The sequence below is a fragment of the Papaver somniferum genome, unplaced genomic scaffold, assembly GCF_003573695.1.
Source record: "Papaver somniferum cultivar HN1 unplaced genomic scaffold, ASM357369v1 unplaced-scaffold_133, whole genome shotgun sequence".
NCBI lineage: Eukaryota > Viridiplantae > Streptophyta > Magnoliopsida > Ranunculales > Papaveraceae > Papaver > Papaver somniferum.
In genome coordinates, this window is record NW_020622492.1 from 5167705 (window position 1) to 5194446 (window position 26742).

General features: G+C 37.5%; 1 protein-coding gene across 5 annotated transcripts; it reads right to left on the reverse strand.

Annotated features, from left to right (window-relative positions):
- Nucleotides 1-1772: 1772 nt before the first annotated feature.
- On the reverse strand, nucleotides 1773-9105 carry LOC113333689. Of its 5 annotated transcripts, none has more exons than XM_026580123.1 (3): nucleotides 7678-9105; nucleotides 6716-6766; nucleotides 1773-5697 (listed from the first exon to the last, which is right to left on the reverse strand). In XM_026580123.1, exon 3 carries the CDS (start codon nucleotides 5680-5682, stop codon nucleotides 4666-4668), a length of 1017 nt encoding a protein of 338 aa, XP_026435908.1. In that variant the 5' UTR covers nucleotides 5683-5697; nucleotides 6716-6766; nucleotides 7678-9105; the 3' UTR covers nucleotides 1773-4665. The 5 variants fall into 5 exon arrangements, with proteins under 5 accessions (XP_026435908.1, XP_026435907.1, XP_026435904.1 ...); XM_026580122.1 differs by having other exon boundaries at nucleotides 6682-6766; XM_026580119.1 differs by having other exon boundaries at nucleotides 1773-6766.
- Between the last annotated feature and the right edge of the window lie 17637 nt (nucleotides 9106-26742).

Consider the following 26742-nt stretch of genomic DNA (forward strand, 5'->3'; position numbering starts at 1 on the left):
TAGATTGAAGTTTCGACGGGGATCTTTAGACTGTTTGTGATCTAAAGACGTCTTGTGATAATCCATTGTTAGCAGACTGCGTTCTGTGTATGATTGATTACAAGAGATTCAAGTTGATTGTGTGCAGGTGTTTATTGAAGATCTAAGAAGATTTGAAGACAAAGAAGATTTCTTGTTTGAGTACATAATCTTTGGTGTGCACAAAACTTGATCGGCTAGGGATCCAACTATAATCAGTTTATCTTTGTGATAACCTTGATTTATTAGTTGAGTAGATCGGCATCAATATATTGTCTTTGTGACTAAGAGTATTGATTGCAAAATCTAGACCCAACTACTTTGGTAGTTGTATCTTTAGATAGATCTAAAAACCTGACAAAGGAGTTTATTGGGATAAACGGAAGAGCCTTTTGTCAAACTCATATCACTTGCTTGAAAAGAGTTATTACCGAACAGATTTGTTGTTCCTTTACTGTTTGGAATACGAACCAAAGTAATTGTTCCAAGTGCGTGACTTATTACAAGTTGGAGGCGCAGGGATACAGACGGAACTACATGAACTATAGGTTTAGTTGCTTGGTCTCAACTATACGAACTTGGTTCAGATTTTGTATAGCGGCTTAATCCTGAGAGTATTCAATTATGGACAAGGTCCCGGGGTTTTTATGCATTTTCGGTTTCCTCGTGAACAAAATCTTGTTGTGTCTTTTACTTTTCTATTTCCGCAATTATAATTGTTTTTTAATATAATTAGAAGTAAAATACACAAACGTTAATTCCTATTTACTTGATAGCAATCCTATTGTGTTTGGTTAAGTCTGAACCCTTTATCAAGTAATCATACTTTGTTGTTGTATTGTCTCGATCTTGTATCCATAGTCAATCACACAAGTTATCTTGTTGTCGTATTGTCTTGATCTCGTATCAATAGACGATCACAAGAAGTGTGAACCGATTAGTTGTATTGTCTCGAGTCAGTCCATAAACAATCACTTTTGGAGAAAGGACTTATAGGTGGAAAAGTTTTTGATTTAGGTATATTTGTGTTACAGTGGAGGAATTCCAGCGCGAAAATAAGTCGCTCTAGGTTTCCTTTCGCACAATGGTCTTTTCCATTCAAGCCAACAGATATTTTCATATATAATTGGGAGAATGCTCATGATGTATGTTTGGATGTTACTGTGGTTTCTCCTTTTGCAGGTGGTGGTTTACATGCAGTTATGATGGGTCGGAAGATCGACTTTGTTTTACCGCAAGCGCACGGTGTCGAAAATGTACACGGTAGCAAATGTGGTTCGTTCCCACGAGAAGTGTTCTAAATTCCTTCTAAATAATACAATCAACTTCCTAATCAAAATCAATTCAAGAGGAAATTTTCTGAAATATATACTAAGAAACAAGCAAATAAAATGGATGCAAACAAAATTATTAAAGTGACTAGCAAGATGATAAAAGGTTAAAGATCCGGGAATCCTTCGTAGGCTAGGTTTACTTGTGATTTATCACGAGAGTCTCTATTTTATGTAAAGCGGCAACGCCTAGCTACTTAGATATGGAAGATATGTCGTTCAGATTTAATGATAATCGACTGAGGATTGTTTAATCTCGACCTAAAAGTAGAACTCCTAAACACTATGTATACATGGCATACAAAATTGAAGAATGTTCATTAATCTATAATCAATCAGCTCTCAATGGGGTTGTCTGTATCTTACCTATATAGTATACTTGGCATAAAACATGAAAAGATCTATAAAAACAATCACCCGAGATACTCAAACATAAAATTAAGCTTTTGATTTAAAGAAACTCTTGTTCATAAACACAAATAATCTAGCCTACAAATTCATCCTTTTACCCTAACAACAGTTTAGCAAATCATGATTTTCTCAAAAGCCACGAAAACTGATAAAGGAGATAACAAGCTAAGCAAAGCGAAAAAAAGCTTAAACCTAGTTTCTTCCCTGTAAAACGGTTTCAAATCTGTTTCGCTCAGTATATACATATTCTGTAGAAAATCTAATATGGACCCAGCTGTAGTTGCCAGGCCCAACCCAGGTAGCAAAATGAATGCCTAGTCCGACCACAACACCCTTCTTGTCCTCGAGAGCTGATGCAGCTGTTAGTTATTTGGAAGCACCACCACAGCTTGTTAACATTTCCTCTCCATCAATTGTTCTTATCACATGCAGCAACAACGCCTTTGGATTTGTATCGATCCATGAAGACTCCACTGCTGTCAACTCTCAAAACCTTATCATCTAAAATCTGTACACAATCACCCAACTCATGGTTAACTTTGTTTACTGCCAGTTGCCTCTATTTTCCCTTGTATTTCAGTTCAAATCTAACCATAGTAGACTACAAGTCATCACCAGCAACACTAATCCAGCTGCATGCAACGGACTTGCTTAAATTGGTTGCAATCAAATCATTTAACCCTCAATCGAACTCAGTTTCAGATGATTACACAGCTGCATACCACCATCATCAGTTGACTGCAATCTCGTCCTCCGTTTTAACAACCAAAAAGATCCAAGCTTGTATCACAGAACACCACCCATTAAAAGCTTGCTCAAAGATGCGGTGCCAGTGACAGTCTTCACAACCCCATTCAGCTTGTATCACCAACTCCACAAGCTTTCTTTTCTTCTCTTGAAACTAGCAGGTTCAATACACCACCAATTATTTCCTTGCTCTTCTCATTGAATTTTGGTTTGAATCGAGTCCTTCCAATACTTCAAATAAATCAATACAAACAATGAATACCCCATCTGTAGATGCCTTTTCAATGACCTGTCTCAACTTTCTTCAATTGAATTCAAACCAAATCAAACCTCCGTTAAAATCCAACTTCAGTTTGCCACGAGAACCCCCAAAATCTGTTGCTTAAACTACTCGTACACAACCACGAATCGGTGGCAGCAGCCCTAATTTGAATCATCGAACAACACCAGTTCTTCTTCAATCAACAGACCCCAAATTGTACCACCTCTTGTGAAATCAGAATCGATTCACATCAAACAAGAGACACAGAACCATTTTTGCTGTTGCTGTTGGGCGAAGTCCTTACAGGCAACAGAAAACTTCAAATACCCATCTAATTGATTCATCTTCTCAGGTTGACGCCGGCAGCTTGAAGAAGAAAGAATTTCAGATCCCCTTTCTCTTTGATGAAAATGAATACCATCTGGTTGAATAGCCTTTTGTTTTCTACAGAAATCAGATGTGGTAGGAATGCTGCCACATCTCCCACTTTCCTCTTATCTCACCAGTAGTTTTGTTTTAGGAAGACCTGATTGGCTGGAACGTGATGGCTCGGTGGTTGTGGCGCAACTGGCATGAGCGTTTGTGAAGTCAGCTCACCCAATTAAGTTAGCTCATCTGTGCTTATAGTCGCAAACACCGTTTAGCTCCTCGTTTAGCCAGTTATTCTCCGGGTGAATGGATTGCACTTGTGATTCATGTAAAAGCTTTAAAATATAGTTATTAACGAAATATCGAGGCCTGGCTAGTATAAATATGGGTATAAAAGTGTCGCACTTGCGTGCTTATCAAATCCCCACATTTACATTTTTCTAGTCCCGAGCAAAACAAGAACAAATTATATCCGCTACACAGCTGGATATGGAGAGACTCTGCTAAACAGCGAGACGAACCACTAAACAGTGGTTTAGGGAAGTCTGTTGAACAGCTAAACGAAACCACTAAACAGTGGCTTAAAAAAGTCTGCTAAACAGCGAGACTGATAATCAGAATGACCCGCTCAACAGTTGGTCATGTTATACAAAAGAAAATTTTTAAGACCCGCTCAAAAGCGGGTCATGTTGTGCAATTTATTTATTTTTGAGAATTCTTTACGAAAGTGAAACCTATGAAAATCTGAGTGTTACCCACTATCCCACACTTAAACTTTACATTGTCCTCAATGTAATTGAGTCATCCAACGTAGAGTTCAGGTGGGAAATTCTAAAATGCGAAATGCAATAGGCAAACAAAAATAGAGGATAAGGGAACAAAACTGATGGGTTGACTCCCACGAAGCAAATGATATTTGTTCCCTGCTTGCACGCAACAAGTAATCTCAAACAAGGTGAAGATGGCATCCCAAAGTATCCTGCCAAGTATATATATAAAGTCTAAAAAGTTGGGGATCAACCCATCAAATCAGGTCAGCTGAAACATGAACCTGCAAACACTATAAAAATCCGAAAAGATATGTGAATTCATAAGTAACTCATCCCCATAAACAACAAGTTCAGAATGTTTACAAGTTTCAACTATCGGCGGAGACTCCAAATTGGGTATTAAATCAGCTGAAATATTTTCAGTGGATTCACTAGAAGTTGGTGGACGTATTGCATTAGTAATATCAATATGCATCAGATCCACAGGAGTTGGCAAAAGGAGATAAGCAAACAGATTTGTAACTGTGAATTACCTTACCAGTATCCATATGTTCAACACCTAAATAAGCATCTTGAAAACAATTAGGTGGAACAACGAAACAAGGGTGTGCAGCAATCTCGCGAAAAACAGGATTATCTGAATTGACAGAATAAAATAAGCACATATCTGATAATTCAGTTTTAGTGACTTCCCTACAACCTGCAATGTTTCGAGGCATGTTTCCGAGATTCTCATTGTAACAACAAGTACAATCATTCACACTATCAACCATGTAAACATGTTCACAAGTTTCAGAAATCTGAGATGAATTTGAAAGGCTACACACATTTGTCTCCATTTTCGTATTTCCAAAAGTAAGCTCCATGATTCCATTTTGACAATTGATAACCGCATTCGAGGTAGCCAAGAAGGTCTACCCAAGATGACAGGAATCTTCCCACTAGGATTAGAAACAGGTTGAGTATCCAAAACAATAAAATCAACAGGATAAACAAAACTTTCAACGTGTATAAGAACATCCTCTACCACTTCCCTAGGAATTTTAATGGACCTATCAGCCAATTGGAGAGTAACACTAGTGGATTTCAAATCACCAAGTTCTAATTGCACATACACAGAGTATGGCAAGAGATTCACACTGGCCCCTAAATCTAACAATGCATGTTCGATCCTATGTTCTCCTATAGTGCAAGCAATCGTAGGACAACCTGGATCCTTAAATTTGGGTGGAGTTTTCTGTGTAATAATCGAGCTTACCTGTTCAGTAAGGAAAGCTTTCTTATGTACATTCAATTTTCGCTTCGTAGTGCACATATCTCTTAGAAACTTATCATAAGAAGGAATTTGTTTAATGGCATCTAAGAGGGGAATGTTGACTTTAACCTGTTTAAACACTTCTAGGATGTCATTAGGGGTAGCTCCCTTCTTACGAGGTAGTAACGCTTGAGGAAAAGGAGCACGAGGAACATATGAAATATCAGAATTACCTTTTTCGGTTTCAGCGGTTTCTTTATGTGTTGAAGGAGTAACCTGTGTGATGGTAGGCGGCTTCCTATCTTGCTCTTTCTCCTCGAGATCACTAACATGATTGTCAATGACTCGTCCACTTCTGAGAGTAGTAGCGGCCTGGACACGATGAGTTTGCTTAGCACCAGATGTGCCTTCCTCAAAAGAACCTTTAGGGTGAGGTTGTATTTGACTCGGGAACTGACCCTTGTCTCGCTCATTCAGTTGGCTGGCTAGCTCATTTAGTTGTTGTTGAAAGTTTGCCATAGATCTTTGAGTAGCCTGCATAAACAAACTCATACTTTATTCCAAACTAGGAATTCTTTGGTTAGTACAATCATTAGGAATAGAAGATGCATGCATAATACACTCAAGAGGCTTGACTTTAGCATTTCTTTCCAACGACTCAAGTCTTCGTGTCAAAACAGAAAATTTGGCCTCATAGTCGAATTCATTGTCAACTCTGTGAACCCCTTCACTACTAGCTATTGATTTTATGGGTTTTCTAGCCTCCCACTCTTGGATTTTTCCAGCTATTTCATGCAAAAATTTCTAACCTTCTTCGGCACTCTTATCAAGGAAATTCCCATCACAAACTGATTCTACCGTAGTCACTGTTTTGAAATCTAATCCCTCATAAAGGATCAATATGAGCCTAGGAGTATACAATCCATGGTGTGGACATTGTAACAAGAGATCATGGAACCTCTCTAGATAATCATAAAGAGATTCTCCTTCTTGTTGCGAAAAACTATATAGTTTTTGACGAATGGCAGTAGTTTTATGCCTAGGAAAGAATTTATGCAAGAATATATTAATCATGTCATTCCAAGTACTAATGGATGAAGGAGATAATGCATTCAGCCAAGATTTTTCCTTATCCTTCAAAGACAAGGGAAACAACCTAAGTTTAAAAAACTCATCAGGTAAGTCCTTAACTTCATTGTACCACACAATTCTTCAAAATCTCTAATGTGGTAGTAAGGATTTTCATTCTCCTTACCGTAGAAATTAGGAAGTGACTGAATGGTGCTTGCTCTAATCTCATAGGTCGCTGTGGTGGTAGGAAAAATAATACATGAAAGTTGAGAGACTCTAGTAAGGTACATATAGTCTCTCAAACTTTTAACCGGAGGGTTCGTACCCTCATCATCTGTTCTTCATGTATAAAGGGGTACTTTAACAAGACGAACAATTTTTCTCTATCCCAACTACTTGGTAGATCTTGCATAAGCTAACCAAATGCAGAATTCAGTTCAAACTCACCTTGCAAAGCTTCGCGAGGATTTCAGATACTTACTTTTCTGCCTGTTTTGGAGAAATTCCAACTGCGTTCTTCAAACTAAGGTACCTAAAGAAAGATCAACAAACTGCGTAAAAAGAACTAAAGAAAAACAAAAAATCGAAAAGAAAAAGGAAAACACACTATGTACGGAAAATAAAAACTAAGCAACGACTAGAAAATAAACTATATCAATTAGAGAGTATTTTTCAACCACTCCCCGGCAGCGGCGCCAAAAACTTGATGGCTCGGAAGACCAACTTTGTTTTACCGCAAGCGCATGGTGTAGAAAAGATACACGGTAGCAAATGTGGTTCATTCCCACGAGGAGTGTTCTAAATTCCTTCTAACTAATACAATCAACTTCCTAATCAAAATCAATTCAAGAGGAAATTTTCTGAAATGTATACTAAGAAACAAGCAAATAAAATGGATGCAAACAAAATTATTAAAGTGACGAGCAAGATGAGAAAAGGTTAAGGATCCGGGAATCCTTCATAGGCTAGGTTTACTTGTGATTTATCACGAGAGTCTCTAGTTTACTCATGTAAAGTTCAACGCCTGGCTACTTAGATACGGAAGATATGTCGTTCATATTTATTGATAATCGACTAAGGATTGTTTGATCTTGACCTAAAAGTTGAACTCCTAAACACTATGTATACATGGTATACAAAGTTGAAGAATGTTCATTAATCTATAATCAATCAGGTCTCAATGGGGTTGCCTGTAGCTTACATATGTAGTATACTTGGCATAAAACATGAAAAGATCTATAAAAACAATCACCCAATATGAGATACTCAAATATAAAATTAAGCTTTTGATTTAAAGAAACTCTTGTTCATAAACACAAATAATCTAGCCTACAAATTCATCCTTTCGCCCTAACAATAGTTTAGCAAACCATAATTTTCTCAAAAGCCACAAAAACTGATAAAGGAGATAACAAGCTAAGCAAAACGAAAGAAAGCTTAAACCTGGTTTCTTCCCTGTAAACAGCGTATCTCCTCAAATCTGTTTCTCTCAGTATATATATGTGCTGTAGAAAATCTAATATGGACCCAGTTGTAGTTGCCAGGCCCAATCCAGGCAGCAAAATAAACTCCAACTCCCGGCCAATGCCTAGTCCGGCCACAACACCCTTCTTGTCTTCGAGAGTTGATGCAGCTGTTAGTTATTTGGAAGCACCACCACAGCTTGCTAACATTTCCTCTCTATCAGTTGTTCTTATCACAGGCAGCAACAACGCCTTTCGATTTGTATAAATCCATGAAGACTCCACTGGTGTCAACTCTCAAAACCTTATCATCTGAAATCTGTACACAATCACCAAACTCATGGTTAACTTTGTTTACTGCCAGTTGCTTCTCATTTCCCTTGTATTTCAGTTCAAATCGAACCATAGCAGACTACAAGTCATCACTAGCAACACTAATCCAGCTGCCTGCAACGGACCTGCCTAAATTGGTTGCAATCAAATCATTTAACCCTTAATCGAACTCAGTTTCAGATGATTACACAGCTGCATACCACCATCATCAGTTGACTGCAATCTCGTTCTCCGTTTTCACAGCCAAAAAGATCCAAGCTTGTATCACAGAACACCACCCATTAAAAGCTTGCTCAAAGATGCGGTTCCAGTGACAGTCTTCACAACCCCATTCAGCTTGTATCACCAACTCCACAAGCTTTCTTTTCTTCTCTTGAAACTAGCAGGTTCAATACACCACCAATTATTTCCTTGCTCTTCTCACTGAATTTTGGCTTGAATTCAGTCCTTCCAATACTTCCAATAAATCAAGAAAAACACCACTGGAATCATCGATTTCCGCCATCAAAGGCAGACAATGAATACCCCATATGTAGATGCCTTTTCAATGACCTGTCTCAACTTTCTTCAATTGAATTCAAACCAAATCGAACCTCCGTTAAAATCCAACTTCAGTTTGCCACGAGAACCGCCAAAATCTGTTACTTACACTTCTCGTACACAACCACGAATCGGTGGCAGCAACCCTAATTTGAATCATCGAACAACACCAGTTCTTCTTCAATCAACAACACCAGTTCTTCTTCAATCAACAGACCCCAAATTGTACCACCTCTTGTGAAATCGGAATCGATTCACATCAAACGAGAGCCACAGAAAACCATTTTTGCTGTTGCTGTTGGGCGAAGTCCTTACAGGCAACAGAAAACTTCAAATACCCATCGAATTGATTCATCATCTCAGATTGACGCCGGCAGCTTGAACAAGAAAGAATTTCAGATCCCCTTTCTCTTTGATGAAAATGAATACCATCTGGTTGAATAGCTTTTTGTTTTCTACAGAAATCAGATGTGGTAGGAATGCTGCCACATCTCCCACTTTCCTCTTATCTCACCAGTAGTTTTGTTTTAGGAAGACCTGATTGGCTCGAACGTGATGGCTCAGTGTTTGTGGCGCAACTGGCATGAGCATTTGTGAAGGCAGCTCGCTCAATTATGCTAGCTCCTATGTGCTTATAGTTGCAAACACCATTTAGCTCCTCATTTAACCAATTATTCTCCCTGAACGGATTCCACTTGTGATTCATATAAAAGCTCTAAAATATAGTTATGAACGAAACATCGAGACCTAGTATAAATATGGGTATAAAAATGTGGCACTTGCGTGCTTATCACTTTACTCCAAGGATTATTGTGTCCAATATTATAGCTCAGAAACGTACCAAATATTGATAAATGCAGGTTTCACGGATACGATTTCGCCACCTTAACTTTTTCAACATTGGTGAACTCGGAGATAACATTATATAATTTTTGAAGAGAATGGAGTGCTATATTGTTGGCCACGACACCAACGTCAAAATAAGAAATTTCCTTTTCTATAGAATAGGGTTAGTCATTCAAAAGGGAGTCGGTGCTCAGCTAGTGGCCAAACTTCCGATAAACTTCCTGTAATTTTTCTTTTGTTGTAATCAGTTATGTAAAGACAGTATATAAAGGTTTATTATGTTTGACCCACAAAATCATCTTTGACCATTACAAAAAGCTTGACCTTGACTTTGACTAACTATTGTGTTCTCTACCCCACCCCAAGTTGATACCGACATATATAATATTCAACTTGACAAAAGAAAATAACAAAAAAATACAAACCTTTTAGATAATAAGCAAAAAAATCACTGTAGCGCCCTGTGACAGCCCGGAATTTCGGACTTCCAGCGGAAACGGATTCGACCTTATGGGTCGGGTCCGATCCAGCTAGCAAATCCAAATTCCCGGACCGCCACTCGTGCAGAACCAGATTTTTTATTTTTTTTAAAGATCTTAATAAAATACAAAACTCAACTCAAACGAAATTTATTAAATGAAATATAATATTATTTTTAAAATTACAAAACTGTAAAATACTAATTACAAAATAGAAAGTACTCAATCGAAATAGACCAACACCTCGATTGAATTTAAAATGCAATGCCCAATCCCCGTGATACATAATAATTTTTTTACGGCTAATCTTTCTTCATTCTCTGTGGAAAGGGAGGAAAAAGGGGTGAGCAAACCACCGCCCAGTAGGAAGTTTCAAAGAAATAATAGAGTGCACGGAAAAACAAATAAATGCAGTAGATACAATAATAAAATTCATGCACAAAAATCCACAACAATACTTACGCCAATCTCAACCACAAATACTTAACATTTCTTACTCAAAATCTTCAACCTCAAATTCTAGATCATTAATCTAGTTGCCATAGTTATTCCGTTAAACAAACCACAATTATTCCCCCAACAGTCTTCTTTTTCTTTCTTCAAACGATACTTAATCTAATTGTCAGAGTTATTCCGGTAAACAAACCATTATTGTTCCCCGAACAGTCTTCCCAGGGTAGCCACCAGTAGTGGGATGCCATAAAGGCCTGACATTTCAACAGCAAACATATATATTAAGCCTCAATCTATTTATCAGAGCTATTCTGGTAAACAAACCATTACTGTTCCCCAAACAGTCTTCCCAGGGTTGACACCAGTGGTGGGATACCATAAAGGCCTGACATTTCAGCAGCAGATATATACATTTTTTTTTTCTAGAACTCATTTCAAACCAATGCATTTAATCTTACGTGTACCAAACCGGATCCCAAAGAACTAACTGAAGTAAACCCCATTCACTAATGCATTAAACTCACTTTCTCCAATCTAAACTCACTTCCATCAAAGTGACTTTCACAAACCAAAACTATTCACTAGTAGTACAATGCATCAAATCAATTTTCAAAATCCAAAAACTCAATAAAATAGGCATTTATATATTTCCTATTTTGAGAAAAACATTACTACCTACATTAAATGTTAAAAAAAATCTAGAATAATTTAACAATAATGGTTAATAATCAATATATATAACTCACAAATAAATCAATTTATACAAAGAAAATTACGTAATAAATTCAAAACAAACATCATGATTATTAGCTTGAAAATCAAAAAGAAACCAATATAATTTTAATGCTAAAATAAGTTTTGATTTTGATATTAGGTAGAAACCCCTACCTTTTTAGCAAATCCTAAACTCTTGAATCAATCCAAGTCCAAAATATACATGCACAATTTCCAAGAAGAAGAAGGATTAATAGTTTGGGTTTTCTTTTTATTGTTTAAAGAAAAAGGAAAAGGGAAAATTAAAGGGAAAGAGAGATAAAAGTGATGGCTAAAAGTGTTTTTGGGGTTTTGTGCTAGGAGACAAAAGAGAAGAAAGATGGAGAAGATGAAAGTGACGGCACCTCTTTGATTATTTTTTTCTTCTATTCACGTATTTGTGAATAAAACCCTAGCCAATTGTTATATAGCACTCAAAATTTGATAAGGGACATACTATTTTATAAACACCCCAATATTAAAGTACATGCACCCGAAACACATAATAATATAATAGTGACATCAAACTTAGCAAAGATACATACATATATATACACACAACCCACAATGCACACATTCACCACAATTAAAAATTCGACTTTATTATTTTATTTTATTTGATAGCCATAAATATAATTAAAATGAAATAGTTATTCTTTATAATTTAAGTTTCAAATTACAGTCCGCGCAAAATATTATGGATGGGTTTTGTACGCTAAAATCATATTAAAAAAATCACGGGATTTTACACTATTAACCCCTAAAAAGAATTTCGTCCGAAATTCAAAACCAAAAATAAAGGGTATTACACGCCCTGAAATTAAGCTCCTTACTAATCCAGGAGTTCAGCTACCTAATGAGGCATTAAGGATCGAAATCATATAATTAATCTTCAAATTAGAAATCTAAAACTAACCTAACCCTAAAGTAAAACCAAACACTCGAGTAATTGTAAAACAAGAATCTCTCAAGCTATATAAATAAATAAATAATGTTCTTGATGGTGGTTTTTAGCTTAGGGTTAAAATCGTAAAACCTTGCATCTGATGTGACGTCACTCTGTAAGGAAACGAAGTCATGAGTGTTAACCTCTCCACTGGCATATTCATTGAGCCGTTCAATATATTTACATGAAATTTATCCAGACTGACGAATGTAGCAACCATCCCAGATGCTCTGTAAATTTCGGCGCCTCCCCTATATTCACTTAATATAAGTTCCATTGAATGCCTTATATGCTATGTTCTCCGAATGGACCCTTAATGTTGATATGGCATGACGATTTGTGTTCACTCGCAGCTGAGTAGCACGAAACTCCAAATATCAAGGATAAGGTCTTTGCATAAGGCATTCAATCAGAAAGCATGCTACTCTCTGACAATGGACTTAGAGAACTTTGTGTCAACACATAGAATTCAATCAGTTACTTTCTCTCCTTGCGCAATATACCAGACCTTGCTTATCGAAAGAAAACCTAGGAAAACTAGGAAATTAATCCGCCACGGATTAGGAGGTGCAAAACCTTAGCGCCACTTGCCATTGGCCACGCCCCATCTTAAAACCGACCCTATTTCCTTCGACCAATCAGGTCGCTTTAAACTCGCCACACGCACATAAGTCTTGGCTGGGCCCATACTTGTCGGCCCCATTTCCCATCGACCAATCAGGTCGCTCTAAAGCTGCCACACTCTCACCAGGAGTGTATCCACGCCCATGCTTGGCCGTCTCTCTTTTAATCGACCAATTAGATCGCTCTAAAGACGCCACACTCTCACCAGAAGTGTATCCGCACCTTCTGTTTGGCCGGCCCCTTTCATTGGCCAATCAAGTCGCTCTAAACTTACCACCGTACATTAAAGTCCAAACGCACCCTACCGCGCCACCATACTAACTGGCAAGCCAAACGCGACCTGCCATAACAACATATTAATCGACATGCCAATATGCCACTCTACCGCAGTAACATGTCACTCTTCCGCAGTAGCCTTGGCCACGCCGCTAAGCCCTAATTCTTACCACGGCGCCAAATTCTAGCCTTGGCCACGCCTCCAAGCTCTAATTCTTACTATGACGCCAAATCCTAGCCTTGGCCATGCCACCAAGCCACAGGCGTGGCTATGCCACCATGCCGCATGCCATGCCACACACACTAATTAGGGTTTCGACATGCCAAACCCTAATTTGGGCAAAATTGCTACGCCAAACCCTAGCCCTGGCCATGTCGCCAAGCCCTGACTTTGGCCAGGGAGACAAATCTTGGCTTTGGCCATGCTACAACGCCACAGGCGTGGCCATTCCACAACGCCACTGGCATGCCGCTGTGTCATGGCTACTAGCATGCTGTTATGCCACGGCTATGCCATTGGCATGTCGTTATGCCATGGCTCCACCAGGCGTCACTATGCCAATGGCGGCACTTCGCTATACAACAAGATGCAATCATAATCAATGGTCATCATTCCTCATGGGATGCAATCTCAGCCATCCAAGTTCGCCACCGGACTGACAATGGCAACTTTTAGGAAACCAGCCGCCTAAATCCAGTGACCATGGCTACGCCAGGCGCCACTTGCACCATCGTGTCACTGGCATGCACAAACTATGCCATCCATGCCGCAATGCCATCGGCATGCGCTAAAGGTTCCATTGCGCCAGGCTCCAACAGAAGGTAGTCATAATCAACGGCTACCCATCATCATGAGATGCAATCTCAGCCATCCAAGTTCGCCACCGAACTGACAGACTTGTGGAAAGTTTCAGGCGACCAGCTGCCTAAATCTAGTGGCCATGTCTACGCCAGACGCCACTTGCATCAACGTGCCACTGGTATGCACGAGTCATGCCAGCCACGCCACATTTCCACTGCGCCATTATCAGGCGCCAATACAAGGTAGCCATAATCAACGGCTACCCTCCTTCATGAGATGTGATCTCAGCCACCGAAGTTCGCCACCGAACTGACAAACTTGTGGCAAGTTTTAGGCGACTAGCCAAAACGAGCCTAATAACCTTACATGTTATTTTCCTGCGGTAAGTCCCTTGACATTGACTTACCACACGTAGAAAAGTGCTACATGTTTTCCACGAAAATACTCGATACATCAAACATATCACAAACTGGGGGATGCTCATCAGAGTATTGGTCTGGCGGTTTACAGCGTGCGGCGTGCAATGCGCCCGTTACAGGAAAGTGTCATGAAGTAGGACAATTAGTGGTGGTAAAAGTAACGGTGTAAACATTTCATTTCCTTCATCATGGAAGCATAATGTGTGACGGTTACACGAATTCACTTCCTTCATCATGGAAGCATAACGTCTGACGGTTATACTTTACTCTTTTCTTCCGCCACTCAATCGTTTCCACTTCCTACGAGACCAGGGTACGTTTCTACATGACTTGTATAAATAGGCTTCACCTATTATCACCAAACGACAAGTTTTGGTCGGCAACAATACAGTATCTAGAAATCACCTGGTAGCTTTATATTCTGCTATCCAGTTCTACTTTCAGATACAAGTCATAAATAATCACACCTTGGTATCAACACTTTCTTCACTTCCCTCCCTAAGACCAACCCTTCTCTTTCACTTTGTGACCGAAGCAAGCCTAGAACGGTTATTTCTTGGTTTAGGCCAGGATTGTACATATTGATCTCTCAAATCAAAAATACTCCCGTGCAGTACATTGTTTGGAGTTTAAATTCGTTTCTCATCCACACACCCAAAATTACCAAAATCGGAAGAAACGGTTTTCACCCACAAACAAATGTGTATGTGATTACAAACATAATGTACAGACCTAAAATGACTCGTATGAATTGCAACAACTCTAAATCTTTAAGATAAGAAAACGAACATCTTCACGAGCACCATCTCTTCTGATAACTGAAAAACTGAAGTGGGAACGAATGAGCACATCATCCCAAAAGGGGGCTCAGTGTATACCATTATAACATTCAGGTAATCACTAACATACTTCATAGTTTTATTAAAGAAATTATTTCACATCTTTTACGCACAACACACGACATATGATCACTCCAAATCAACTCCCCAGATAATGTGTCCATTTACAATATCTATAAAAGATCCACCACCGGAGGAATCTATGGAGATGAAATACAGCAACCTAAACATATTTCATCTTAACCTCGTCTCACTTAATGAAGGATAAGATGCTAGAATAACTTCAGTCTCAAATGATAGCATGAATCCAGGTACCATATGATGTTTTATTGGAATGCGTACTCCCCATAAATTCTGAAGTCACCATCTAAGTCTAGAATACATAAGAAGGTTTGATTACTATGAATCGACCCCGCACAACAGGTTCCCAATAGGTCCCATCCTACCAGGAACCTAGAATTTCTTCCTGAGTCGAGATCATAGTAACCCAGTCATACTACTAAGACTGAACAATAAAGCATAATATGCAAACGACCAATCTCCCCACATATATTCGATAGATGGGGGCCTATTATTCCCCGCTACCCAGTGATACCCTGATGTGTCCCGCAGGTATCCTCAAGGCAGAGAGTCATTCCCCCTATAGTAAAATAGGTATAAAATAATAATAACAATCCACAGCTGCCACCAAACAACTTCTAGGGTCTATGGATCTATAGGTTGTTCCTATAGTAATATTGGGTACCGATCTTCACCTATATACTAGTTGAAAAAGCGGGGGTCTAACAACCACACCCAAAAATTCGATTAGCAATCTGTATGGACAAACTCCCATATACTTTTTATGAGAATCAACTAGACAGTTGGACTCAATCAATAAAAAGATATATCAAAGAGTTTATATCTCAATCTCTCGAGTTAATCTTACTCAAGCAAACTGCGAGTCTCGATTAAAGAGAGATAAACTTTAATCAATAACTACCATACTCATACAATTGCACTCAAACATGTATTGCATGAGAAAAAATAGCTACACTCAAACATGCTCAAAAATAATAACACACATCATGCTCGCCATTTAAAGTAACTTAATGATTACAAGAGAGTTATAAGAGTTCCCACCTGATTTGTAGGTAAACCACGTCTACCTCGAAATTCACAATCCAGTTCTTCATTCTTTAGATTGATCGTTGTTAATAAAGAGTAATTGTTAATCACACAAGCACTCCAAGAGATTAGCCAAAAGGCTCACACAAGGCTCATAACATAATCTCATACAATCCTCTGGTTATAGGCTAAGTGAACTATCTCATGGTTTTAAGCCTAATTATGGTCCTACTCATTTTCATTATCTATCTTTAGCATATGAAGGTTTACTAATCCAATTAGATAGAATCTATAGTCCATTTGATATGTATTATGAATATCTACAACTTTGTAGAAGGAACCAAAAGCTAGTTCAGACCATAAAGGGTCCAAACCATCAAAATAGGAAAACTAGACATGATCCCAAGTCTACTAAACTCGGCCCATTAACACAAGGCCCGGTCAGTCCGGTCAACTGACAGTCTCTAATGGTCAATAGGGTCGTCTAACAGTAAACTTGTAACACCCCGAGTTCCGGACCAGGTTCAAACCCATATGGATATCCGAACTCGAAGCGTTATGGATCGGAAAGAGACTTATTCATATAACTCTTCTAATTTATTAATTACAACAAACATAATTTAATTTTCCTAACATGAATTTAAACATATGAATTCGATAATCATCTTTAACAAACATATTATTTCAAAGTACATTTCAAGTAATACAATAAGACAATACAATGATTAAACTATCTTCTTAGTTTCCACTTCCAACTTCCAAGAAATCTGCAAGGATGTCAATTGGGGTGAGATGACAGCTCAGTATAATGCATTCCCAATCTCAGACATGCATAACAATATCAATGAGTCAAGTAACATACATCATGGGTATACAACATGATTTCGAGCGATCAATGATACATATATTCAACTATCAAGATTACCACACAAATGCTATTTTCAATTAATCATTTAATTCATTTCCTCAATCATAGATTCAAAATAAATAATATTTGTAACAGATCATTTTATTAGGATCCCAAAATAAGACTTCACTACATTAATATTATTTTAGCAAATAATCCAACTCAATTGTTCAACCAAGAGTTCACAATACCAATATTATTCTCGATAATTTATTCAAATAGACTCCAACATATCATTCACAATTTAATATTGTCATCACAACAAGTAACCATGAGTCCTCTAATCATCCATTTAGGATGTAACACATCAATTCATAATTAATCCATTTAAGTTCACACTTGAGTTCAACAATTCATTGAATTATATTTCGCACATCTCACCAACAAACCTTGAGTTCACGGTACGAAAACCTTGGTTCGTACACCCACCTATCATTTATCGGCACGGACAACCGCCATCGATGATCAGGAACAAAAGTTCCTAATGGGGATCATACCCATTTTCTCTCGGGGATCATTACCTGTTTCATTCACAGTACGAAAACCTTGGTTCATACACCACCTATCGTTTATCGGCACGGACAGCTGCCATCGATGGTCGGGAAACACAAGTTCCCATGGGGATCATTACCCATTTAACTCTCGGGGATCATTACCTATTTAACTCTCGGGGATCATTATCGCCGTTAGCATGAAACGATATTCCATCTAACGAAAAAACATGAACTCATTTCATTTTGAAAATCGTTTTTACACACAATACAAGCAACCACGGCATAAGAACATAATTTTCTTTCAAGCATTTCTATAAACAAGCTAACTGCATCCATTTTGCATCATACATATTTGGGTGATTTATTCATCCGATCTTCCTGAAACATTTAGAGAACATACATAGCTCCATAAACAAACACATATCCAAATTTCACAGAAAACCAACGGTTCAAACAAAAGTTATCGAATTTACAAGGACATCCTAAAAACTAGGAAGATTACATGTCATTACCAAACAATTCATAGAAATATAAAATTGACTTAATCAAAAGCACAATGATAGATAAATCACAAATATACAACTTTTGTTAAGGATTCAAATCGTTTTAACATCATTAAGACTTCCTAAGAATATCAAAAACACAGCAAAACGGAACTCTCCAGAATTTCAGAAACTATCATTCAAATTCAAACACACATTCAACGATGAATTTACGGTGGATTATTCTAAAATTTTACATAGTGATACCTAATCATGTTATATACCAATATTCAAAGTCTGATCATTAATCAGATTCATCAAATTATGCAGATAAATTCATAACCCTGATGATATAAGATTAAACAAATTTAAAATCAAATTATACCAAAGAAAAACACAAAAAGAAAATGGTTAAACATTCTACCTCTCAATTGCTACAAGATACTCCTAATTTTCTTTATTCCATCTTATCCAAAAACTCTAGCTCCATCTCTTTCTCCTTCTCATTGTTAGTTTTCTAATATCTAAAATTCTTTTTTTTCCAAATGTTTATTATAAAACCTATATAATTAACGATTAATACACATTTTCATTATTATTATTATTATTATTATTAAATTTTATTGTATTATTGGATGGATATTATTACATGAAACTAGTTGGAAGCCTAACAAGCTAAGCTCCAACAACATACTATTACATTAATTGAACAGGTTGTTGTGCTAATCTACCAGCGAGCCTCATGGATAACCTAGCCAAGGGAACCAAAACGGCGGGAGGGGGGGCTGAGATTATGTCACAAGGGGGCAAACTAACACTACCTTCCATGTTAATTCCTGCAATATTACGCCATTGGGGACTCACACCTGTGACCTCCTGGAGCGCATTAAACTTTGAGGAACGGGAATGACCAGCTGAGCTAGGGGCCCGTGATGTAGTTTTGAAAGTGGTAGTAAAGTTCGTTCACCTCGGACTCGATAAGATTGGGTTCTAGACTTAAAATAAAAATAGAAAATATATATACAAAAGGTTTTTCACAATGTCGAGAGAGACTGAGACTTAGGATTCCACCAAATTCCATTCATGCGACTCAAATAATAATTCCAATCAATTATAGTTCAAATAATAAAAATATGGACTCTTGTTCTTTGCCAAAAATAGATTTTTGAAAAGCAATGACTGTAAATCAAAAGCATGATGTATCAAAAATACATAGACCAAGCATACACCATCAAACGAAATCACACCCATTCAATAAAAATCATAAATCGATTAAAAATCAATGCAAATAGTCATAAAAGAATTATTAGAATTACCAGATGCGTGAAATAAGGCTTCCTTTGTCATCCCAGTGTTTGGGTTTAGCTTCTCATATCAAAAACAGGTTCAAAAGAATAAATCATGGCTCAAAAGTTGTTTTTATTGAAGAGATGATATGATTCAGTGAATACGCAACGACGTACTGGCGTTACAGAGTTCACTGTTACATGAGGTGTGGCTAACTGAAGATAAATGTGGTTGTTCAACTGTTACAGAGAGAATATTGTAGCACTGTTGCGAATTTGAGACGCTGTTCTTCGTTGCAACGCTTGTTCTTCAGCAGCAGCAGCAACAGCAACAGAGACATGCTTCCTGTAATCTCTGATTCTCGCCTCCTGAGCTCTCCTATCGACCCCAAACTCTCGACAGACCTCGATTCTGATTTATGGGACTTGACCCATCCTTTTATATCACTTAGAAACCTCCCGAATTGAATTAAATTCCTTTTTTTGTTTCTTGGAAGTCACGGCAATAATCTCTTCTAAAAATTGTTTCACGCGTTTCTGGGATTCAAAACTTATCTCAAACTCTTCCTTAGATAGATACCAATCTTTGGGAAGTTTTGTAGCACTTTAATCTCCCTAGAATTCCAAAAATAGCTCCAAACAGGGACCCGTGTGTAACTTAACCTTGATTTCCTTTTTCCGGCTATTCTAGCCAAATTCAGCCCATGAAATCACCCATATTAGCATTGTATATCCATATCACGTCCATCCCATGAAAATAGGCCATTGAATCTCATTAAAACACGTCCAATAATCCAACCCTAAATCTGCCAGAACTGTTGTAACTTTTCCCGCCATTTTTTGCATTTGAATTTTGAAGAAGATGACCTCCCCCTATCCAGTTCTGGTGTCCCTTTAGCACATTCCCGAAATGGGTTACCCCTTATCCAAAGTGAGAGTCCGTATAGTAATTTTCTCCCAAAAGCTTTTCGAGCCAATTTCGCCGCAAAAGCTTATTTCTCCAAAATACCTATAAAGACATAAAATAACCAAAATAAGTACAAAATCGAGCACTAAAAATATATACAATTGAGATCATATTAGACACAAAAATGTGTTTATCAAATACCCCCAAACTTATTATTTGCTAGTCCTCGAGCAAAAATAAAATCAAAATAAAATCCTAACTCACTAACGCATGCACCGTCGATTGCATTTAGCGTATGCAACAAGCCTTTAAACCCCTAGGTGGCCCTAGTGGCCGAGTTATAGTCTCGGGAGGGATTACAAGAGATATACCCACAAAACCTTTATACTCCAAACCCTAGCTATCTATACAGAACCTTGGAAGGCACTAAAGAATCTCCTTGGTTGGCATACTTATTGACTACAGGAGGAAGTACCCTGATGCGAAATTCCAATTGATGTACACGAGTTTGCACTCAAGCATACTAAAATTCATAATAAGTGACAGAGCTCTACTCAGATAGTCGCACTATGGACATCAATATCCGGAGTCAAAACTAATCACATGGATAGATTAAGAGATGGATATAGAAAAACGTAGATGGTTTTGATGTTTACTAAGTGAACGGCGTTTCCCATATCTGTCTGAAGGCCTCCGCCAAAATGAACCTATCCTAATGGATTGAGATACTAGTCTGACTAATATAAACACACTGGCATATACAAGGGAACCAGTGGTCGATAACCTAACTCTAGATTAACACAACTGGCATATACAAGGGTACCAGTGGTCGACTTTATTGAATTTATTCCTTTTGGTCAAATGGTCTGGTCTCAATTTTTTTCTTCTTTTTTTTTCAACTTTTTGGTAACTACCATTTTTTTTCATCTCTTTTTTTTTCAACTTTTTTTTTCCATGGTATCTCAATCACTCTAATTCACCTAGCATTGGTAACAACTTGAATCGTGGGCCCCACCTATCACTTAGAGAAACATAGTTTAAAAACAAAATAAAATAAAAATAGAAGTGAAAAGGACTCAACGAGATATGATGAAACTATCATGTTATTTCTAACACCTGAGCTCTGTGCTTTTATGAATAGAATCTTCTATATGTTGCCATCTAATCAGATTGGTTCCTCAACTCCTACAACCAAAATGCTTCCATCCACTTAGATTGGTTAGTGCAATACTAAATAGGCATAAATTTCTAAGCTCTGGAGTTTATTTATTCATACTGCAACTAAAAAGTTTCTCCCATACTCCCAAACTTAAATCTAACATTGTCCTCAATGTTCTAAAGATTAAATTAAAAGCATGAACAAGGAAAAACTGTTACCATTTGAAGCAAAAGAGATAAGGAAAGATATTACCGTGTCGCATGAATATTGGGTTACCTCCCAAGAAGTGCTAAGTTTAAAGTCTTCAGCCAGACTAAGCAAGGATTAGTCACCACGTAGAATCATATAGTAGTAGCAGGAATAACTGTGGGTCATCTGGATCAAAAAGTGTTACCCACAAGAAGAGGAATCTGCAACAGACCAAGAAGATACCGAACATACCCTTGCTTAAGACAACTACATCTAGTTGTGGTTCAGGTTCAGGCTCTATAAAAGGGTCTAAATAAAAGGTTTTCATCGGTTGGATTTCCTCAAAGCTAAGATCCGGTTCAGGTATTAGAGTCTGGAAAAATCAAGTAAGAACTTAGAAGCACATAACAACAACCTGAATAATTGGGGATCCTCTAAGTCAATTAGATTTGACTCACAAAGTTGACCATAATAATGATCCTTCTTAAGAAAATGTGTCGACCCTAATATCCTAAAGTAATTAGGTTTAGTCTCAAAACTTAATATCCGACACATCTGAAAATCATACGTTCCCACAATTGGAAGAAAAGTTTTTGGTGGGAAAACAAAGTCAATCTTGGTATCATAGCCTGGGTTAACCACATCAACCAGAGGATGGGTTTCTAACAACTGAGTTTCTCTATGGACATCACTAGGTTCAGGAAAACGTGTATGAAGATAATCTTGTAAAATGGTTGAGGCACATATGTCAAGTCCCAAGTGAGGGACCTTTCTAATAGTTAAAGCACATGGAGAATGATAATCACCCCCAAACTTAGAGTTTTCAGTGTCTCTAGAAAGACTAGTCACAACTTCCCTAATTTCAAGGTCATTAAATTCCTGAAAATGGTAAATTGATTCTTCTAAGTATGGTTCATCCTCACTCATCTCTACGAGTTCACTTTCTTTGTCTAAGACTAATGTTTCTAAATCGCTAGACTCTAAAACAATATTCTCAGAAAAAACTCGTTCCTCTAAACCATCGTTGGCTTCGTAATCATAAGGAAATATTACATCGTCTAAAACGAGAGTATCTCTAATCAAATCCTCGTCCTTTTGAATAGGTGAATAATTATTAAAATTATTTGGATTTGAACTAGAAATAATATTATTATTAAGCTCAACTGGAGTAACAAATTCCTGATCGCTATGCCTACTTATTTCAAATTCTTCATCAACATTATCCTCATCATAATCATCATTATAATAACATGAAAATGGTTGAACCTCATCTAAACAAGTAGTGTTACCAATTTTATCCTCGTCATCTTGATTATGAAAATTACTATCCTCAGTTTCAAGGGTATTATTGGAAACACTGTATTGGAAATTAAGATTATTTCGAGCAATTCTTTCGTTCGTCTCAGCTATCATCTTGAAGGATTCCTCTATAGAAAGTTCTCTTTCGTCATAAACTAAGTTATTCATTTCAGCGAACTTACGTGTCGACTCCTCTAATTTCCTGAGGGACTCTTCTAAAGGAGAAATATAAGAATTTTGCTCGTATGACCGGTGCGTGTGTGGATAGTAATTGGGCTCATCAAGGTATGAGCCATAACTTTGAAAAGGATGATGTTCCCAACCACTATTCACATTATGGTCAAAGTAGTAACGTCCATTTTGAAACTCAGTAGGACATTCGTTGTATTGGCTATCGTAATACCAGTTCGAAATTCTATTGCAGGGGTGTGAGTTGTCACACAAAATAAAACCCACTGACAGGGGATTCGTGGGTGGATAGATTCTTACCTCCCGTACCATACGGGCGATGAACCGTTGAAGTCGACTCAGGCCACCGACTCCGATGTCAGTGTACGAAACCGAGGGGCCGAGACAGTATCGTAACTGTCGTCCTTCCCTGCAAACAGTTTATATTTAATCTTAACCCTTCCGTAGGGTTTTAAAAAATAATGTCCAATCCAAAACTAAAGTCCAAAAAGTGTCCAAAAATAAAAACAAAAATTACAAAAACTAAAACCCTATTTACAGTTTCTAAAAATAAAACAAAATAACTATATACAAAATATTCTTCTTCACTCCTTTCGGATTCCTCTTTTCTTTCCTTCTTTGGCGATGCTTTCCTTTTATAGCACTTTTTCTTTCCTTGTAGCTTCGCTCGAAATCTGAAAAGAATCAAAAAATTCCAAAGGCGTAAAAGAGAACAAAAATTCTAAAAGAAATAAAATAAATCTAAAACCTAATACAAATCCGCGTCGGCGGCGCCAAAATTTGATGTAGTTTTGAAAGTGGTAGTAAAGTTCGTTCAACTCGGACTCGATAAGATTGGGTTCTAGACTTAAAATAAAATATAAAATATATATACAAAAGGTTTGTCACAATGTCGAGAGAGACTGAGATTCAGGATTCCACCAAATTCCATTCATGCGACTCAAATAATAATTCCAATCAATTATAGTTCAAATAATAAAAATATAGACTCTTGTTCTTTGCCAAAAATATATTTTTGAAAAGCAATGACTGTAAATCAAAAGCATGATGTATCAAAAATACATAGACCAAGCATACACCATCAAACGAAATCACACCCATTTAATAAAAATCATAAATCGATTAAAAATCAATGCAAATAGTCATAAAAGAATTATTAGAATTACCACATGCGTGAAATAGGGCTTCCTCCGTCATCCCAGTGTTTGGGTTTAGCTTCTCATATCAAAAAAAGGCTCAAAAGAATAAATCATGGCTCAAAAGTTGTTTTTATTGAAGAGATGATATGATTCAGTGAATATGCAACGACGTACTGGCGTTACAGAGTTCACTGTTACAGGAGGTGTGGCTAACTGAAGATAAATGTGGTTGTTCCGCTGTTACAGAGAGAATACTGTAGCACTGTTGCGAATTTGAGACGTTGTTCTTCGTTGCAACGCTTGTTCTTCAGCAGCAGCAGCAACATCAACAGAGACAGGCTTCCTGTAATCTCTGATTCTCGCTTCCTGAGCTCTCCTATCGACCCCAAACTCTCGACAGACCTCGATTCTGATTTATGGGACTCGACCATCCTTTTATATCACTCAAAAACCTCCCGAATTGAATTAAATTCCTTTTTTTGTTTCTTGGCAGTCACGGCAATAATCTCTTCTAAAAATTGTTTCACGCGATTCTGGGATTCAAAACTTATCTCAAACTCTTCCTTAGATAGATACCAATCTTTGGGAAGTTTTGTAGCACTTTAATCTCCCTAGAATTCCAAAAATAGCTCCAAACAGGGACCCGTGTGTAACTTAACCTTGATTTCCTTTTTTCGGCTATTCTAGCCAAATTCAGCCCATGGAATCACCCATATTAGCATTGTATATCCATATCACGTCCATCCCATGAAAATAGGCCATTGAATCTCATTAAAACACGTCCAATAATCCAACCCTAAATCTGCCAGAACTGTTGTAACTTTTTCCCGCCATTTTTTGCATTTGAATTTTGAAGAAGATGACATCCCCCTATCCAGTTCTGGTGTCCCTTTAGCACATGCCCGAAATGGGTTACCCCTTATCCAAAGTGAGAGTCTGTATAGTAATTTTCTCCCACGAGCACAAAAACCGTTTTCGAGCCAATTTCGCCGCAAAAGCTTATTTCTCCAAAATACCTATAAAGACATAAAATAACCAAAATAAGTACAAAATCGAGCACTAAAAATATATACAATTGAGATCATATTAGACACAAAAATGTGTTTATCAGCCCGTTATTATTATTATTATTATTATTATTATTTAAATTACAAATGCCTCTTTATTTTCCTCCTATTTAGGTGATTATATTCACACTTTAACTTTCTAGTTCAAGCAACCAAATTATACTAAGGAATAATAAACCATAGTCTAAGCTAACTCGTTAAAATCCGAACCGGAAAGGTAACTAAAAATACAGGGTATTACATTATACCACCCTTAGATGAAATTTCGTCCCGAAATTAAGAACATATTCACAATCTCAAAATTCTACATAATATAAATAATATCATAAACAACACGACAATTTAATTCACCGCACAACTAATGGTTCATATGAATTCAAAAAAAGCATGAATACCACTAATACATAAAAACAAGAAATGCACCAATCAAATCAAACAAACATGTTTAGTATCACATCAACATATCAAATTATTTATTTATGGTCCCACTCAATATCTAAAGCCTAGAGCTCTGATACCAACTGTAATGACCCGTCCCTCCACTGATACTGTCCCCACTTAGCCACTGCGGTCATCCGTCAGTGTGGGGTTTTCAACGGGCACCGCTGTGTTAATCCAGCAGCAATTTTCGGGGAGGTCACCCATCCCTGGATTGCTCCCGCCCGAGCACGCTTAACTGTAGAGTTTTCTGCCAACTCTGGAGCCAATGGTGCTGAAAAGGCCTCGATGATAGGAAAGGACAAACCATTACTTATACCCCGATATTCGGAAGTGGTTGACCGAATGGAATATAAGTAATGGTTTGTCATTTCCTATCACCGAGGCTTTTTCAGCACAATTGGCTCCAGAGTTGGCAGAAAACTCTGCAGTTAAGCGTGCTCGGTCGGGAGCAATCCATGGATGGGTGATCTCCCGGAAGTTGCTGCTGGATTAACACATCAGTACCCGTTGAAAACCCCACGCTGCCGGATGACCACAATGGCTAAGTGGGGACAGTATCGGTGGAAGGACGTGTCAGTACAAAACGTCAGTCAAAAGTCAAGTCAAGGTCCACTGGTCAACTCAAAGAGTTAACTCGGTCAACGAGTCAACATTATTCGACGCAGTCAGCTACTGAGTCAGCTACACAAAACTGAAATAGACTGAATAATTTCAGCCAGACATGCTTAAGGTTCACATACAGTTGAGATTCTAATCCCAGCTCAAATTCAATATATTTATTCATTCTATCAAAACTTTATAATTTAATACAACAGAAATTTAATACATCTGCAATCAAACAATTTGTTCTAACAGCAATTCTAACACCAAACAATCTTCATATCTTCAATCCCATCATCTATAGCTCATCCATATACACTTTACGCCTCTTCATAATCTTCATTCCAAACATATCATTCTCAATTACACGTCAACACACAAATCTACTATATTACCACCTGTTGTATTCAATCCTTTTGCAACACCATCTATTAAATAACTGCAACTCTCAGCTTCAACTTCATTTCAC

Bases quoted from the DNA above. Each gene is read 5' to 3' on its own strand.
- LOC113333689 (XM_026580119.1), bottom strand. From the start codon at position 5,715: ATGAGTTTGTTTATGCAGGCTACTCAAAGATCTATGGCAAACTTTCAA.